We start from the raw sequence: 19,387 nt of genomic DNA on the forward strand, positions 1-19,387 counted from the left end.
AAGCAGTCATCTTAAGATACAAATGAACTGGTCAATCTTCATACATTGTAGCAGTGGTAATATAGCCAGTTGCAGCCATTGGAAAATAGCATTGGATCCTAAGATACAGGAATCCCAAGTTTTTATATAGCGAGGCAGGATTGCAAAGTTCTGGTCTCCTGATCGGAGGAAGGATATACTTGTCTTAGAGGCGGTGCAGCGAAGGTTCACTAGATTGATTCCTGGGATGAGAGGATTGTCCTCCGGGGAGAGATTGAGTATATTGGGCCTATATTCTCGAGAGTTTGGAAGAATGAGAGGTGATCTCTGTTATGTATTTAACCCTTGACAATCTGTATCACACCACCACCAGAGGTCCTACCTGTTGGAGTCCCAAGGGATCCCAGCATCCCTTGGGAGCACAGTATATAAGCAGGCCACCAACGAGGTACCTGCACTCTGGAGTCTAATTAAAGGAGCTAAGGTCACACTTACTCATTGCTTACAGTACTCAATTTCATCCTTTATTATGAGCGTAACAATTGACGACGAGATAATGAACAATCACGCAAAAATGCAAAAAAACAGTTCGTATCCTGGAGAAGTTCTCAGAAGGGAACGATTGGGAGGCCTTCGTGGAGAGACTCGACCAATACTCCTTGGCCAACGAGCTGGAAGGGGACAAGAACACTGCCAAAGGAAGGGCGATCCTCCTGACCATCTGTGGAGCAACAACCTATGGCCTCATGAAGAATCTTCTAGCCCCAGTAAAACCAACAACCGAATCCTATGAAGAATTGTGTATGCTGGTCCGGGAGCAATCATTCAAGTTGGCATGCAGGTACAGCAGGCGGTGAAGAAGGCAAATTACATGTTAGTCTTCATAGCTAGAGGATTTGCATATAGGAGCAGGGAGATCTTTTTGTCACCCCGTAAATGCATGCCAGAGCTTTTTTTTCAATCATGCTTTCGGCCCTTTCGGCCTTGGACAAACTCCTGGACGCATATGCGACCGGTTGCAATACTCCCAATTCGTTAGCTTGTTGTAACACACACCCAACCCTGTACGAAGATGCATCGCAAGTTAGCACTAAACGTTTACATGGATTATACAAAACAAGAAGTTTGTTGGAACATAACTGTTGAGTATGGAGAAAGAGTCAGACTGAACACTGTGAGCTCAAAGTGAAGAGTGACCTTAGTCTCCAGAGTGCCTCTCCATCCTGCGAAGCCTCCTTAAATATCTGTGCTCCCAAGGGATTATGGGATCCCTTGGGACTCCAGGGGATGAGCCCTCTGGTGGCTGTATAGAGTAAATACAAGTCCACATATATAACAACATTCCCCCGCAAAGTCAATAGTGTAACTATTTACAATGTGAGTCGATCTGGGGCCCTTCTTGCCCTGGTTCGCCGTCTCGGTGTGAAAGCTGGTATTGTTGAATCATTTGTTGGGCCCTTGCTGGGCTGCCTGGTGTGGTGAGCCCTGCTGGGCTGCTGTGGGTGATGGGTTCTGCTTCGTGGTCAACCGTGGTGCCGGTTGCCACTGGTGTGTATGTTGGGGGATCAAAAAAGGTAGGGTCCAAGGTGGGTTTCTCAGGATAGTCCGTGAACCTGAGTTTGATTTAGTCCAAGTGTTTCTGGTGAATGAGTCCACTTGAAAGTTTGCCCGAAACACCCTGCTCCATTCCTTGTCCACGACAGTGCCGGGAAGCCACTTGGCACCTTGTCCATAATTTAATACAAATACACGATCAATGATTTCAATCTCGCGTGACACATTTGCGCTATCATGGTATGCACTTTGTTGAAGCCGCCTGCTCTCTACCTGTTCATGTAGATCAGGGCCAACTAACGAGAGCCTTGTCTTAAGTGCTCTTTTCATGAGCAGTTCAGCAGGTGGGATCCCAGTGAGTGAGTGTGGTCTCATGCGGTAGCTAAGCAGGACTCGGGATAGGCGAGTCTGCAGTGAGCCTTCAGTTACCCTCTTCAAGCCTTGCTTGATGGTTTGCACTGCTCTCTCTGCCTGACTATTGGACGCTGGTTTAAACAGGGCAGATGTGACATGTTTGATCCCGTTACGGGTCATGAATTCTTTGAACTCAACACTGGTAAAACATGGCCCGTTGTCGCTCACCAGGCTTTCAGTAGTGGCAGCGGACGTGCTAGCCGACATTATCTCGCATTCAATCCACTTGGAGTACGTGACTACAACCACAAGGAACATTTTACCCAAGAACGGGCCAGCATAGTCGACGTGTACCCTAGACCACGGTTTGGAGGGCCAAGACCATAAACTTAGTGGCGCCTCCCTGGGTACATTGTTTAATTGCGAGCATGTATTACATCTGTGAACGCAGGACTCTTAAGTCCGCATCGATACCGGGCCACCACACGTGGTATCTGGCTATCGCTTTCATCATTACGATGCCTGGGTGGGTACTGTGGAGGTCATTGATGAAGGTGTCTCTGCCCTTCTTGGGGACCACTACTCGATTGCCCCACAGAAGGCAGTCTGCCTGTATAGACATTTCATCTTTGTGCCGTTGGAACAGCTTTATCTCTTCCTGCATTTCCACTGGGACACTGGACCAGCTCCCGTGAAGCACACAGCTTTTGACTAGAGATAATAAGGGGTCCTGGCTTGTCCAGGTTTTGATCTGCCGGGCAGTGACGGGTGATTGCTCACTCTCAAATGCTTCCATAACCATGGCTAGATCTGCGGGCTAGACCGTTTCCATCCCCGTGGTGGGCAATGGCAGCCTACTGAGACCATCGACGCAGTTTTCTGTGCCTGGCCTGTGGCGGATGGCGTAGTTGTATGCGGACAACGTGAGCGCCCATCTCTGGATGCGGACCAATGCGTTGGTATTTATCCCTTTACTCTCGGAAAATAGGGATATAAGTGGCTTATGGTCAGTTATCAATTCAAATTTTAGCCCAAACAGGTATTGATGCATTCTCTTTACTCCATAGACACACTCCAACGCTTCTTTTTCAATCATGCTGTAGGCTCTCTCAGCCTTAGACAGACTACTGGATGCATAAGCAACCGGTTGCAGTTTCTCAAAATCATTAGCTTGTTGCAATACACACCTGATGCCATATGACGACGCATCACATGCTGGTACCAAACGCTTACATGGGTCATACAACACAAGCAATTTGTTTGCGCATAACAATTTTCTTGCTTTTACAAAGGCATTTTCTTGGCTTTTGCCCCAAACCCATTCACCCCCTTTTCGTAGTAAGACATGTAACGGTTCTAGCAGTGTGCTGAGACCCGGGAAGAAGTTACCAAAATAGTTCAAGAGTCCCAGAAACGACCGCAGCTCCATCACGTTCTGTGGCCTCGGTGCGTTCTCGATTGCCTCCGTCTTCTCATTAGTGGGTCTGATGTCGTCCGCCTCAATCCTCCTTCCCAGGAACTCCACTTCAGGCACCAGGAAATCGCACTTCGAGCATTTTAACCTGAGCCCCCCCCTGAGTCGACTAATAACCTCCTCCAGGTTCTGCAGATGCTCGACTGTGTTCCGACCTGTGACCAAGATGTCGTCCTGGAAGACCACGGTGTGCGGGACCGACTTCAGTAAACTTTCCATGTTTCTCTGGAATATCGCCACCGCTGATCAGATTCCAAATTGGCATCTGTTATAACCTTTGTGCGTGTTGATGCAGGTGAGGGCCTCTGATGATTCCTCCAGTTCCTGCGTCATGTAGGCTGAAGTCAGATCCAGCTTCGTGAATGTCTTTCCTCCCGCCAGCGTTGCAAAGAGGTCATCGGCCTTTGGTAGTGGGTATTGGTCCTGCAGGGAGAAACGATTGATAGTTACTTTGTAACCGCCACAGATTCTGACGGTGCCGTCTCCTTTCAGGACTGGGACAATAGGATTGGCCCACTCGCTGAACTCGATCGGGGAAATGATGCCCTCTCGTTGCAGCCGGTCTAGCTCAATCTCTACCCTTTCTCTCATCATGTACAGTACTGCTCTCGCCTTGTGATGGATGGGTTGCGCTCCTGTAATTAGGTGGATCTGCACTTTTGCTCCTTGGAATTTCCCGATGCCTGGTTCGACCAGTGAAGGAAATTTGTTTAAGAACTGGGCACACAAAGTGTTGTCAGCGGGCGATAGTGCTCGGACGTTGTCCCAGTTCCAGCGTATCTTTCCCAGCCAGCTCCTGCCGAGCAGCGTGGGACCATCGCCCGGTACCACCCAGAGTGGTAGCTTGTGCACCGCTCCATCGTAGGAGACCTTTACGGTAGCACTGCCGATTACAGGAATCAGTTCTTTTGTATAAGTTCTTAGTCTCGTGCGAACTGGAGTTAAGACTGGCCTTGAGGCCTTGTTGTACCACAACCTTTCGAAAGTCTTTTTCCCCATGATTGCGCCTGTGTCCAGCTCCATTGACACCTGGAGTCCATTTAGTTCAACATTCAGCATTATCGGGGTACAATTCGTGGTGAATGTGTGCACCCCATGTACCTCTGTGTCCTCAGTCTGAGGCTCTGGTTTGTAGTGATCCTCTGTGGATCTGTCCTCCTCTGCAACATGGTGGTTTACAGGTTTAACAGGCTTTGCAGCTTGTCTGCACACTCGTTGGAGGTGTCCCATTGTTCCACAGCCCTTGTAAACGTACTCTTTGAATCGGCATAAATGGAAACAATGATCACCCCCGCAGTGCCAACAAGGTGTTAATGGCCTTGCATTCATCACCCTTGATGGTGGACTCAGACATCTGTGAACGTGTAGCTGCAGGTATGTGTGACCTGCCCTGTACGTTACGATTCGAAAACAACATCACTTTGTTCACAGTACTTGTAGCAGCACTTGTGTGCTGAGAGATTTGCTTCGTATTGTCACTGGTGGCAATGAACGCCTGGGCTATCGCTATGGCCTTCCTCAAGGTTGGGGTCTCTACAGTCAAAAGTTTGTGAAGTATGGTTTCGTGGCCAATGCCAAGTCCGAAAAAGTCTTTGAGCATGTGCTCCAAATGTCCTTCAAATTCGCAATGTCCTGCAAGGCGCCTTAGCTCGGTGACATAACTCGCCACTTCCTGGCCATCAGATCTTTTGTAGGTGTAGAACCGGTGCCTCACCATCAGAACGCTTTCCTTCAGGTTCAAATACTCTCGGAACAGTGTGCACAAATCGTCGTATGATTTCTCCGTGAGTTTCGCTGGAGTGAGCAGGTTCTTCATGAGGCCGTACGTTGGTGCCCCACAGACGGTGAGGAGGATCACCCTTCGTTTGGCAGCGCTCTCTTCCACATCTAGCTCGTTGGCCACGAAGTATTGGTCGAGTCGCTCCACAAAAGTCTCCCTCCGAGAATTTCTTCAGGACGCCCACTGTTCTCTACATCTTTGGGTTCGCTATCTGTATCTCGTCGCCTGTTGTTGAGTATGGAGAAAGAGTCAGACTGAACACTGTGAGCTCAAAGTGAAGTGTGACCTTAGTCTCTTATTGCAGGTCTCCTGAGTGCCTCTCCAACCTGTGAAGCCTCCTTAAATACCAGTGCTCCCAAGGGATTAAGGGGATCGCTTGGGACTCCAGGGGATGAGCCCTCTGGTGGCTGTACAGAATAAATACAAGTCCACATATATAACAATAACAAATTTCTGGTTTTCTCAAAAGCAGCCTATTGTGATTTCCCCCATACCCAGTCATCTCCTACCGAAGTAGTTGAGGAGTCCCAGGAACAACCACAGCTCCATCACGTTCTGTGGTCTCGGCGCATCCTTGATGGCCTCCGTCTTGGCGTTGGTGGGTCTGATGCCATCTGCCACAATTCTTCTCCCGAAGAACTCAACCTCTGGCGCCAAGAAAACACACTTAGAGCATTTCAACCTGAGTCCCACGCGATCTAGCCGATTTAGAACCTCTTCCAGGTTCTTCAAATGTTCGATGGTGTCCCGACCTGTGTCGTCCTGGAAAACCACGGTGCGCAGAACTGACTTTAGCAGGCTCTCCATGGTCCTTTGAAAGATAGCTGCGGCCGATCGAATCACAAACAGGCATCTATTGTAGACGAACAGACCTTTGTGCGTATTGATGCAGGTGAGGCCTTTCGAAGATTCCACCAGCTCCTGCGTCATGTAGGCCAAGGTCAGATTCAACTTGGTGAACGTCTTTCCTCCAGCCAGGGTCGTAAATAGGTCGTCTGCCTTGGGTAGCGGCTCCTGGTCCTGTAGTGAAAAACAGTTCATTGTTACTTTATAGTCCCCACAAATTCTGACTGTGCCGTCGCCTTTGCGAACTGGAACAATCGGACTAGCCCACTCGTTGAACTCCACCGGAGCGATGATGTCCTCTCGCTGCAGCCTGTCCAGCTCAATTTCCACTTTCTCTCACATCAGATATGGCACTGCCCGTGCCTTGTGGTGGATAGGTCGTGTACCAGGAACCAAGTGGATCTGCACTTTCGCCTCCGAGAAACTTCCAATGCCTGGCTCAAACAACGACGGAAACTTGCTCAGAAGCTGGGCACATGAGGCGTCGTCGACAGACGAAAGTGCTCGGATGTCATCCCAGTTCCAGCAGATTTTTCCCAGCCAGCTTCTGCCGAACAGTGTGGGGCCATCTCCTGGTACTATCCATAGTGGGAGTTCATTTACTGCTCCATCATAGGAGACTTTTACTGCTGTGCTGCCAATTACAGGGATCAGCTCTTTAGTGTAAGTTCTCAGCTTGGTGTGAATGGGGCTCAGCTTGGGCCTGTGTGCCTTGTTGCACCACAGCCTGTCAAAGGCCTTTTTGCTCATGATAGACTGACTCACACCCGTATCCAATTCCATGGATGCTGGAATTCCATCCAGTTCAACTTTTAGCACGATCGGTGGACATTTCGTGATGAAGGTGTGTACCCCGTACACTTCTGCCTCCTCGGTTCGAGTCTCTAGTTCAGCCTGATCTGCCATGGATCGATCCTCTTCTGCAACGTGGTGGTTTGCAGGGTTTGCAGCTGGTCTGCACATTCGCTGGAGGTGTCTCATTGTTCCACAGCCTTTGCACTCATAGTGTTTGAAGCGGCATTGATGGACTCGATGATCACCTCCGCAGCACCAACAAGGTGTTAACTGCCTCGCATTAACGTTTGATGGCGGACTCTGGGTCATCTGAGGTCGTGCAGCTGCAGGTGTGTATGTTCTGCCATATGCACTCCTGCCTGAAAACAGCGTTACTTTGTGTACAGTACTTGCCGAAATGTCTTTATGCTGCGGAATTTGTTTGGTGTTATCGCTGGTGGATATAAATGCCTGGGCTATCGTTCAGTGTTTCAACAGTCAGTAGTTTGCGAAGGATTACCTCATGGCCAATGCCAAGCACAAAGAAGTCTCTTAGCATTTGCTCAAGAAATCCATTGAATTTGCAATGTCCTGCCTTGGTTCAGCAACGTAGTTCACCACTTCCTGGCCTTCAGACCATTGACACGTGTAGAATCGATACCTTGCCATCAAAACGCATTCCTTCGGATTGAGGTGCTCCCGGACCAGCGTACACAGTTCTTCATACGATTTGGTTGTTGGTTTCACTGGAGTTAGAAGATTCTTCATGAGGCCATAGGTTGTTGCCCCACAGACGGTGAGGAGGATCGCCCTTCGTTTGGCAGCGTTCTCGTCCCCTTCCAGCTCGTTGGCCACGAAGTATTGGTCGAGTCTCTCCACGAAGGCCTCCCAATCGTCCCCTTCTGAGAACTTCTCCAGGATACCAACAGTTCTTTGCATTTTCGTGTGGTTGTTCGTTATCTCGTCGACAATTGTTATGCTCATAATAAAGTAATGTAACGAAGTACTGTGACTAAGTATGATCTTAGCTCCTTTATTCAAACTCCAGAGTGTTGGTACAGCATGGGAGGCTTATATACAGTGCTCCCAAGGGATGCTGGGATCCCTTGGGACTCCAACAGGTATGCCTTCTGGTGGCGGTATGATACAAGTTACCTCGGGTTGCATACACAACACCAGCAATGCAACCTTATTGACCCTTCCAAATAATCTCATCACACCACTCGTGATCCTTCAATGATTGAGCAGCCATAACCCCCCCTCCCCCCGTTCCTTCTCTTGCTCTGTAACCCACCAAAGGCACAACGGGATTGATGACAACTACTACTACGCAGAGGGTTGTGGGGATCTGGAACTCACTGCCTGGAAGAGTGGTGGATGCAGAAACCCTCAACACTTTTATGAGATGGTTGGATGGACACTTAAAGTGCAGTAACCTGCAGGGTTACAGACCTAGCGCTGGTAATTGGGATTAGACTGGATGACCTTTTGTTGGACGGTGCAGATTCGATGGTAAGTACTGCAGGGAATAGAATACGGCCAGGGTGATCTCCTGGACTAGTGTCGATCGTCTGGATGAGTCAGAGAGGAATTTTCCCAGGTTTTTTTCTCCCTAAATTGGCCTGGGTTTTTATCTGGTTTTTGCCTCTCCCAGGAGATCACATGGCTCCGGTTGGGGTGGAGTGTAGAATGTTTCAGTATAAGGGATGTCACAGTGGTGTGAGGCGGACTGGTTGGGCTGGGTGCTCTTTGCCTTTCCGTCATTGTTCATAGGTTTATATGTAACCTTCAGGGCTGCTGACCGAGGGCCGTGCGGCTCTTTGTCGGCCGGCGCGGACACGATGGGCCGAACTGGCCTCCTTCTGCGCTGTACATTTCTATGTCTCTATGAAAGCACAAGAGTTTGATGAGCTGTTGGACGAAAGCTGGAAGTTGCAAGGGAGGTAGTCAGGATTTGTGGTGGTGGGAGTGGGGTTTAGGAAAGTATGAATTTTGGCTAGTGTCAACCATTGCAGAGTTGCTGGTGTAACTCTTGACACTAGAATCAATTAAAGGATCTAGAGGAGTGCACTTATGGGACAATTACACATTATGGTGATTCGAGCTTTTATTTTTAAAAAAGATGATGCACTTAACAAATTAGTTGCCATGCCCCTAATGCCAGTCCACATCCCTCGTCCAGTCAGACATTAACTATTCTGTCATACCTTCATAATGTAATTATAAATAATCACTAATTTATTATGTGTGAACCATGATTACCTCAGTACATAAAGATTTTTTTAATCTATATACAGAAAAGCCAGGTCTACTGTTGGAGCAGAAGCCTGCAAGACAGCAAGGAGAGATTGCCATCACCACCTCCACTGCCACTACTGTCAAACCGATTACTTCTGCCAGTGGCACCGCCTCCACAAGATCCGCTGCTGCCAACCCTACCACCAACACTGCCCCCGCCTCTGCTGTCACCAGCCTGACCAACAGCATTAATAGCATACCCTCCACCGACACTTTACCTTCGGTCACCCCTGCAGCCAGTGTCACGCCCACCACCGCCCCTGCCCTGCCCGATAGCACGCCCACCACTGCCACCCTTGCCATCAGTGCCACCACCCTCGTCACACCCACCGAAACCACGCCGCCTACCCTCGCCAGGCCCGCTGGCACTTTGACTGCAGCCGACACACCCGCTGTCACTGCACCCACCCCCGCCAGACACTCTGCGGGGACTGGCCCCGCGGTAATCACACACGGCAAACCGTTACAGCCTTCCACCTCCACCCCAATCACTGCGGCCCTCGCTGGAACATCTGGATGGCCACGCAGGCGTTGGCATCTACCAGCTGGGGGTGTCAACGCAGCATCGCAGGATCTTCTGGCCCTGATGTTCCACGATGAACTCTCCGGGGTGCTGGAGGCGGAAGATACGGCTGTTGGAGGCCTATTCACAGACCTACAGTCTGCCATGGCAGATCTACAGGCCTCCTTCCACACTGATTTACACACCGTGCACAGAAGCATGCAGTTGGGTGTCGGGGATCTGGAATCCAAAATTCAGACCGGCTTCACGGGATTGCAGCATGTCTTGGAGCGTGGCATCGCAGAGCACCTGACCGCTGTGCGGACTGGCTTGGGCAAGATCCAGGATGTCCTTTGCATGGGCCTGTCGGACATAAGGAATACTGTGCGCATCGGCCTCATCGAGGGAGATTCCAGCCTTCAGAAAGTACACACGACAGTGCTTGAGGGCTTAGCTCAGATCAGCGAGGAGGCAGACTCTGTCGTCAGCCTCCTCACGGAAGTGGTGGAGAGCCAAAGCTCCGCGCAGTACAGCAGCACAGAGGATGCGAGCACTGTAACTAATGGGAACACATCTCCCAGTGGGGCTGGGGCCTGTACTTCCTCCACTAAACGCGCCACTTTAAGAAAAAGACCATTATTGCCCACACGAAAAAGTTCACGAACGAAAAAGTGGACTATAAAATATAAATAGTAACCACACATTATTTAATAAAATTATATTTTTCACAAAGCTTTGACTTGTGTTCATTATTTAGTAGAGTTGTCACGTGTATTAGAATTCTTGATAGACGGATAGGGCTTAATATTTCCGGTTTTTACATGCAGAGCTTTAAAATGCTCTGTTTGCTCGTCAAGTCACATTGGTTTAGAATGGTTTAGAATATGTCCTCAGTATGTTGCTGTAGATTGGAAGTGTAGCTGGAGTAAATTATCTCGTGATTATCGTTGCAACCTTTCTCGTTTGAAAGATCTGAAGTGCTTATTGCCCTATGGCGATGTTGTACAAGAGGCATGCTACAAATAATTTGCAAATCTTTTCAGGGCATGTAGAAGGAAGAGCTGAAGCACTCTCTGCAGATGCTGGAAGTTCGTTGTCAAGTACTCTATGCCGAATGTACGTTCTGTAACTCGTGTCTATAGATTTGTGTGCCCCGTGATATTTGCGCATTAAGCGGGGAATCGTTAGTACAAAACAGAAAATGCTGCAAACACTCAGCAGGTCAGGCAGCATCTTTGGAGAGAGAGAGAAACAGAGTTAGCGTTTCGGGTTCATGGCCTTCCAGAGAGGTGACATATCTAACCTCCAATAAGGTGAAACTTTGCAAAGTTTCAACTCTGCCTGCTCGAAAGTTTGTGTGCAACACGAGGTTATTAATCAAACTTTACAACCCATACTATCGAATTGTTGGCAAGTTACATTCCGTAGATTAAATCCATGGATCCCCAGAGATCCAGCAGCGTAGAAGATCTATGTTTGTCCTGAAATATGTATCCAATATTCGATTCCCTGCAGTACAGTTTCGCACGGCTAAAGTTAACCGATTTCACTCCCGTACAATCTTACAATACCGAAACAGCCAACTTGCCCATCAAAGTCTCTTCAAGTGTTTTCTCCACATAAACCACCTTTCATGCAATTGCTCGCTCCCCCTTAATATTCCTCTTTTTCAACCAACAGTCGAATCCTTTTTTGAAACAATTTATGGACTCTGCTACGTCAATGATTTGTGGCAGAGAATTCCACATCGTACCCACTCAATTCCACATCCTAATCTGCAGGGTTACGGACCTAGAGCTGGTAAGGGGGATTAGACTGGATGACCTATTGTTGGACGGCACAGGTATAATGGTAAGTACTGCAGGGAATCGAATACGGCCAGGGTGATCTCCTGGACTAGTGTCGATCGCCTGGATGGGTCGGAAAGGAATTTTCCCAGATTTGTTGCCCCAATTGGCCTGGGTTTTTAGCTGTTTTTTTTGCCTCTCCCAGGAGATGGCATGGCTCCGGGTGGGGTGGAGTGTAAAATGTTGCGATACATGGGGTATCGCAGTTGTGAGAGGCGGACTGATTGGGCCGGATGCGCTTTACCTCTCTGACATTGTTTATAGGTTTATATGTAACTTTCAGGTCTGCTGACCAAGGGCCGTGTGGCTCTTTGTCGGCCGGTGTGAACACGATGGGCCGAAATGGCCTCCTTCTGTGCTGTAAATTTCCATGCTTCAAGATCTTTTTCCTGACCTTCCCTTAATTCTTGTGGTTATCTTACAATGGTGCCTTCTCGTGACCAATGGGAGCAATCGATCATTATTTCCTTACAACCCTTCATACTATCTGTCAGACTTCAACTTCTGTAAATACTCTCTCCCAGAATGTTTATGAACAGCATAAACAGCAGCAGAGCCAGCATCTCCCATTAATTATCAGCTTCTGCTTTCTGTTGCCTTACCTGTGTTGGACCAACCGAGCCAGTTTGCCATTTATTCCACCATCCTAAATCTCCCTTCAAAAGACTTGCATGTGAAACTTTGTCCAATGACTTCTGCATGTCCAAGTAAGTTATGTCCAAAGTTGTATCGCTTTGCTTTGCTGATTTGGTTAACTGCTCAAATAAGTCCAATGGATTTGTGATGGATGGCTTTTTCCATCTAAAAACTATGAAGACCTACCCAATATATGGTCTATACATTCTTTAGTTGAACACTGATGTCTCGCAATAAAATGCTCTCATATCTTCACTACTGTTGAGGCAAACTGGTCAATATATGGTTTTATTCTTCTTTGACTGCCACCCACTTTGCTTAACACCATAACAAGGATAGGAAAGCATTTAATTAAAAAAAATCTCTGTGACTAAATAGAATGCAAGAGTTAAAGTTCTGACTGTAGGTGTGCTTTGTGTGCCAGGAGCTGTGAGACTAGGCAAACATTCTGTGTAATGGCCACGTAGGCATGCACATGAGGGGCCGCCCATTTAGAACTGAGATGAGGAGGAATTTTGTCTCTGAGGGTTATAAATCTGTGGAATTCTCTGCCCCAGAGAGCTGTGGAGGCTGGGTCATTGAATATATTTAAGGCGGGGATAGACAGATTTTTGAGCGTTAAGTGAGTAAAGGATTATGGGGAGTGGAGGTGAGTCCATGATCGGATCAGCCATGATCTTATTGCATGGCGGAGCAGGCTCGAGGGGCCGTATGGCCAACTCCTGCTCCTATTCCTTGTGCACCAGGCATGGTACACAGTAAGCACAAACAAGATATTCAAACAAGCTGACCTTGAGATTTGCGATGCGCCGGTTTCTGTGCCATTTTGCACAGATACTGAACGATGATAATCCAATCATTCCCAGCCATGCTAGCATTATAGAATGTTGATTTGAAACGATGCTGGGGCCCCGGTGGCTCTGGAATGGCTGTCTGTAATGGAGCCGAGCTGAAGTGTTCCTTGCAGTTCATGTTATCGAAGCGAGCTAGCAAGAAGGGACTTCACGCTCGATGGTGTCCATAAGATTGTCATTTTTATTTATAAAAGCATTACAAGATATGTGGCCAGTCTGTTTTCTTTGAAATGGAAGCAATGAGCAAAATAGAACTCCCCATTCCAGACTCTGCTTCCCGAAAAGTTCACTGCTTGTTTTGGTTACATTTTATCATCGCATGGCGACAACCTTTTACACTTAAATCACTTTGGGAAGAGAGCGGTTTAAGTGACACTAAAAGCCAGGGTAGGAAAAAAAACATTAGTTGAATTTAAAGCTGAAACTACTTGCGGTCCTGAATGGTTTTTTTTTTTCTCTTTGTAGAAAAGATAACCAAAATGATAGAAGAAAATCAAGAGGTAATTATTATTTTTCAAACTTTTGCTGTTACATCATTGCTGTACCCGTATCTGCCACTTTACCAGTTTATATGATATATAACTGGCTGATCGTTTCAGTTGTATGCTTTAACATTATTGAAAAGCATTAAAGATGCTTTTGAATGATGAGAGAGTCGAGGGTTATGGGGAGCGGGCAGGGAAGTGGAGCTGAGTCCATGATCAGTCAGCCATGATCTTATTGAATGGCGGAGCAGGCTCGAGGGGCCATGTGCCTACTCCTGTACCTATTTCTTATACCCTTCTCCCCAATATTCCCAAATAAATATTTAATAATACTCCATGATATTCCCCACTTCCCAAGTTCCATAATGGGCCATTAAACAATAGGATAGATTCAGCCAGCAATGCTTTGTTCTGGAAGTGTGAACTTGTTGAATTTGCTCCGTTACCTGTGCCTATATAATACGCACGGCCTAGATTTTCATTTTCAGCATTGCACACGTGAGCCCCAGTCAGATGTTCAGGCCCACACCACCTGCAGAAAATCACAAGCCCAAACTTGCCAGAGGTGCTCTCAGCAGATGCAGCCGTCGTGCCCAGATGGTGACAAAGAAAATCTAGCCTGCAGCATTCGAATTACTCCTGGGAGAGCCAGACATTCTCCTTTTAATCTCTTCGGGTTTAATTGCAAACCGCACCATTTGAGATTAAGTGATGCGTGGCTCTCTACCTGCAGTATTTATACACACAACCTGAAGTATGTTTCCTGGCCATGACACCAAAGGTTGCCTGCTTTCTTGCTCTACATGAAACAAATGGAAAACAGGGGGACACCTCCATTAACAGATTGCACAGACAAATATTATATAAGCATCCTTAAAAAGCAAAGGTTTTTTTAAACTGGATTTTTTTTTGATCTAGTTATTACATGAAAAAAATACATTGCTTTAGCCCGTTTTGAATGTGGTCAGAATATTTACTGACAGATCTCCAAGGATCAATCGAACGTCATGATCTCTGACCTATCGGTGCATAGAAACATAGAAACATCGAAAATAGTAGGAGTAGGCCATTTGGCCCTTCGAGCCTGCACCACCATTCAATATGACCATGGCTGATCATTCCCTCAGTACCCCTTTCCTGCTTTCTCTCCATACCCCTTGATCCCTTTAGCCGTAAGGGCCACATCTAACTCCCTTTTGAATATATCTAACGAGCTGGTCTCAACAACTTTCTGTGGTAGAGAATTCCACAGGTTCACAATTCTCTGAGTGAAGAAGTTTCTCCTCATCTCGGTCCTAAATGGCTTACCCCTTATCCTGAGATTGTGACCCCTGGTTCTGGACTTCACCAACATCGGGAACATTCTTCCTGCATCTAACCTGTCCAGTCCCGTCAGAATTTTAATGTTTCTATGAGATTCCCTCTCATTCTTCTAAATTCCAGTGAATATAAGCCCAGTTGATCCAGTCTTTCTTCATATGTCAGTCCCGCCATCCCGGGAATCAGTCTGGTGAACCTTCGCTGCACTCCCTCAATAGCAAGAATGTCCTTCCTCAGATTAGGAGACCAAAACTGAACACAATACTCCAGGTGTGGCCTCACCAATATACCGTGCGGCCAGCTTCTTGAAGGTCAACCCGGAACGACACACATACTAAAATTCCCACTGCTGAGGGAATCATCATCATAGGCAGTCCCTCGAAGCGAGGAAGACTTGCTTACACGCCAGAAAGGGATGAGTTCAGAGGTGTTTCAATGTTCCAGATCCCGAACTAATATTCCAGATCCCGAACTACACCCTGAAGGGTGGAAGATGCCTGTGGGTGGATTTGTTTAACGTGGGGTGACCGTTGCACACCAGCCACCACACGGGCTTGACAGAGCGAGGTCTTGGTCCAGGGGCAAGGTTTAACCAGGACCACTGGAGACCAGTTCTGCTGCACGGGCCCAGTGCGCCCACATCGCAGTGTGGGCTGGTCCGTGCTGCCCCTGGGCCCTCGCCTCTCCTGGGCTCCGAACCCTCGCCTCTCCGGGGGCCCCGATCACTTCCCTCTACAAACTCTCGCCGCTCCTTCGCCCCTCCTGCTGTGCCTGTCTGCACTGCAATCAGCGACCTGGCTTCACAGCCGTCGCCCTCCTGCAGCACGCACTGCTCCCTGCAGTGGTATGCACCGCACTGCTCCCTGCAGTGGTATGCACCGCACGCTGCTCCCTGCAGTGGTATGCACCGCACTGCTCCCTGCAGTGGTATGCACCGCGCTGCTCCCTGCAGTGGTATGCACCGCACACTGCTCCCTGCAGTGGTATGCACCGCACTGCTCCCTGCAGTGGTATGCACCGCACTGCTCCCTGCAGTGGTATGCACCGCACACTGCTCCCTGCAGTGGTATGCACCGCACGCACTGCTCCCTGCAGTGGTATGCACCGCACTGCTCCCTGCAGTGGTATGCACCGCACGCTGCTCCCTGCAGTGGTATGCACCGCACTGCTCCCTGCAGTGGTATGCACCGCACTGCTCCCTGCAGTGGTATGCACCGCGCTGCTCCCTGCAGTGGTATGCACCGCACACTGCTCCCTGTAGTGGTATGTACCGCACTGCTCCCTGCAGTGGTATGCACCGCACTGCTCCCTGCAGTGGTATGCACCGCACGCTGCTCCCTGCAGTGGCCCCGGCCTGCTGATAGTCTTGCAGGCTGGGACCACGCCGATTTCAGGGCTCGCTCACTCGGCCAGGAGCACTCTCAGGGCCAAGGAATGGAAGAGAGAGAGTCGAGCACCGGGAGCCAGTGAACAGAGAGTGGAGCTGAGGGACAGAGCATGGCAGTAGATGGCAAACCAGTCCCACCCTCCCCTTCCCTCAACCACTGTCTGTCCCACCTGTGACAGGGACTGTGGTTCCCGTATTGGACTGTTCAGCCACCTAAGGACTCACTTTTAGAGTGGAAGCAAGTCTTCCTTGACTCCAAGGGACTGCCTATGATGATGAGATGTCAAATACAGAGGGAAACAGTGAGCAGCAATTACATCATAATAGAAGCAGACATTTTATTATGTTATAGATATTATTAGATGCACATAACGAGGCGGGGCAGGAAGTGTCATGGTGGCTGTATGTTGGAGAATTATTATTTTATACTGGAGTGAGTCGGTATTTCCTTTGGGTCGAATTTCTTTTTTAGGGTATGTGGTTATGGTACTCGATTAGAACCCAGAGGTTATAAATTCAAATCCTACTAAGCAAGTTGTGGAAATAAACTCAATAAAATCTGGTTGTTTGTGGCCGCCACCAACAAATGATCACCAAAGCTGTTAGATTGTTGTCAAAGCTCCCTCCACCACCGGCGCCCCCTGGCTGCAGTGTGTACCATCTACACGATGCACTGCAGCAACTCGCCAAGGCTTCTTTGGCAGCACCTCCCAAACCCACGACCTCTACCACCTAGAAGGACAAGGGCAGCAGGTGCATGGGAACACCATCACCTCCATGTTCCCCTCCCAGTCTCACACCATCCTGACTGGGAAATATATTGGCCGTTCCTCCATCGTCGCTGGGTCAAGGTCCTGGAACTCCCTCCCTAACAGCACTGTGGGAGCACCTTCACCACACGGACTGCAGCGGTTCAAGAAGGCGGCTCACCACCACCTTCTCAAGGGGCAATTAGGGATGGGCAATAAATGCCGGCCTTGGCAGCGAATGTCCTAGTCCCCACATTTTGAAGTGGCAACTAACCATGCAAAGGTATCCATGGTGGCACTGCAGGAAGGGAGGGTGTAAGGGGAGGGGACAAAGAGCGGAGAGGGAGAGGGGAGAAGGGGTTGGGGTGGTGGAGGGAAGAGAACAGGTTGGTGAGGAGAGGAAAGAGGAAGAGGAGAAGGAGATGGAGGAAGTGGAGACAACGTGTAGCGGGAAGCACAGGACATGGAGGTAAAGCAGGAGAGGAGGAGGAGGAGATGGGGAAAGAGGGCCTTGTGAAAGGAGAAGGTGGGGAAAGTGGTTGGGGGAGAAGGAAGGAGGAGAGGTTTGGGAGGACGGAGGATGAGAAGGATAGAGGGGGAGGGGCCTATCCATGCCCAGGGTTCAGAATCTGTCCATCCTCAACCACAAACGAAAGCAATAAATAGCGCCCTGCTCCTGGTCCAACCCTCCCTGGCAGCCAGACTGAAACATTGGAATGCCTCAAAGAAAGAAAGAAGGCCTTGCATTTATATAGCACCTTTCACCACCCACCGCATGTCCCAAAGCGCTTTACAGCCAATGAAGTGCTTTTGATGAAGTGTAATCACTGCTGTAATGTGGGAAACGCAGTAGCCAATTTGCGCACAGCAAGCTCCCTCAAACAGCAATGTGATAATGATCAGATCATCTGTTTTAGTGATGTTGATTGAGGGATAAATATTGGCCCCAGGTCACCGGAGATAACTCCCCTGCTCTTCTTCAAAATAGTGCCCTGGGATCTTATACGTCCACCTGAGAGAGCAGACGGGCCTTTGGTTTAACGTCTCATCCGAAAGACAGCACCTCCGACAGTGCAGTGCTCCCTCAGTACTGCCCCTTCGATAGTGCGGCGCTCCCTCAGTACTGCCCCTCCGACAGTGCGGCACTCCCTCAGTAATGCCTCCCCGACAGTGCGGTACTCCCTCAGTACTGCCCCTCCGACAGTGCGGCGCTCCCTCAGTACTGCCCCTCTGACAGTGCGGCGCTCCCTCAGTACTGCCCCTCCGACAGTGCGGCGCTCCCTCAGTACTGCCCCTCCGACAGTGCGGCGCTCCCTCAGTACTGCCCCTCCGACAGTGCGGCACTCCCTCAGTACTGCCCCTCCGACAGTGCGGCGCTCCCCCAGCCCTGCCCCTCCGACAGTGCGGCGCTCCCCCAGCCCTGCCCCTCCGACAGTGCGGCACTCCCTCAGTAATGCCTCCCCGACAGTGCGGCACTCCCTCAGTACTGCCCCTCCGACAGTGCGGCACTCCCTCAGTACTGCCCCTCCGACAGTGCGGCGCTCCCCCAGCCCTGCCCCTCCCTCAGTACTGCACTGGGAGTATCAGCCTAGGTTTATGTGCTCAAGTCTCTGGAGTGGGACTTGAACGCACGACCTTCTGACTATGACACCATAATATAAAATTTACAGCCCATCCAGCACTCATCGATCCGCTGGGCCACGTTACCAGGCAGAGGTGAGGGGAAGAATCTGACCACTTCAGGAGCTAGTATGGTACTAGGAACAGTTGCTGAGGGGACAGCGTGCACGGTAACATCTCCAGCGGAGGCAGATCCACAATTAACGGAGCGCAAGGCTTGAAATCGCAGTGCCACCAGAGCCCACATCGTACTATATAATGATTTATAAAAATCACCTCTAGTGAGCAGGCAGGGCAGTGTGGGCCTGAATTTCTGCAGGGCCTCCCCCAATCACCTGCTCTATTTTTGGGAATTTTGGATAAAGGCGGGGTTCACAAGGGATCCCACTGAAGTTACAGGAGGCAATTGTAAATTCATCCCCTATACAGGGACCTAGCAACAGGAGATGGTCATTCAGCCCCTCAAGCCAGATCCGCCATCAATGACTGCTTTATCTTAACTCCATTTACCCGCCTTTGCTGCAATATCCCAACCAACAAAAATCTGTCAGTCCCAGTCTTGAAAATTTCAACTGAGATCTTTGAAAGTGTATATTTAAATGTAAAAGAAGTTTATAAAACAGATCCCAAGGAGCAGGCGAGAATCCACTGTCTTTATAAATGGGTTGGGAGGATGGGGAAGGAAGGCCAAGTGCCTAAAATAGGAAAGCACAATCACATTCAAAATTCAAATCTTAAAACAAAAGTGACTACATTTGAATGTAAAATTTTACCTGAGCAAAAAACAGGCTGAGAATTTCCGGAGAGAGGAACTCGCTGAAACGTTCTGAAACGGTGCAGGAAGCCAGCCAGTGGGCAGATTGTGTAATGACAGTGTGAGCCAGTTCACAGAGACACAGGCACTGCAATTTATACTGGTGCTGGCAGG

At 49.2% G+C, this 19,387-nt stretch overlaps 1 protein-coding gene across 1 annotated transcript in view; it reads left to right on the forward strand.

Annotated features, from left to right (window-relative positions):
• LOC139230605 (uncharacterized) overlaps positions 1-12,477 on the forward strand; it is a 92,501-nt gene extending 80,024 nt beyond the window's left edge. The window contains exons 6-7 of the mRNA XM_070862424.1: positions 9,059-10,116; positions 12,469-12,477. Of these exons, the coding sequence (XP_070718525.1) occupies positions 9,059-10,116; positions 12,469-12,477 (1,067 nt within the window). The remainder of the gene's footprint in view (positions 1-9,058; positions 10,117-12,468) is intronic.
• The last annotated feature ends 6,910 nt before the right edge of the window (positions 12,478-19,387 follow it).

Source organism: Pristiophorus japonicus, chromosome 19, assembly GCF_044704955.1.
Source record: "Pristiophorus japonicus isolate sPriJap1 chromosome 19, sPriJap1.hap1, whole genome shotgun sequence".
NCBI classification, from domain to species: Eukaryota; Metazoa; Chordata; class Chondrichthyes; family Pristiophoridae; genus Pristiophorus; species Pristiophorus japonicus.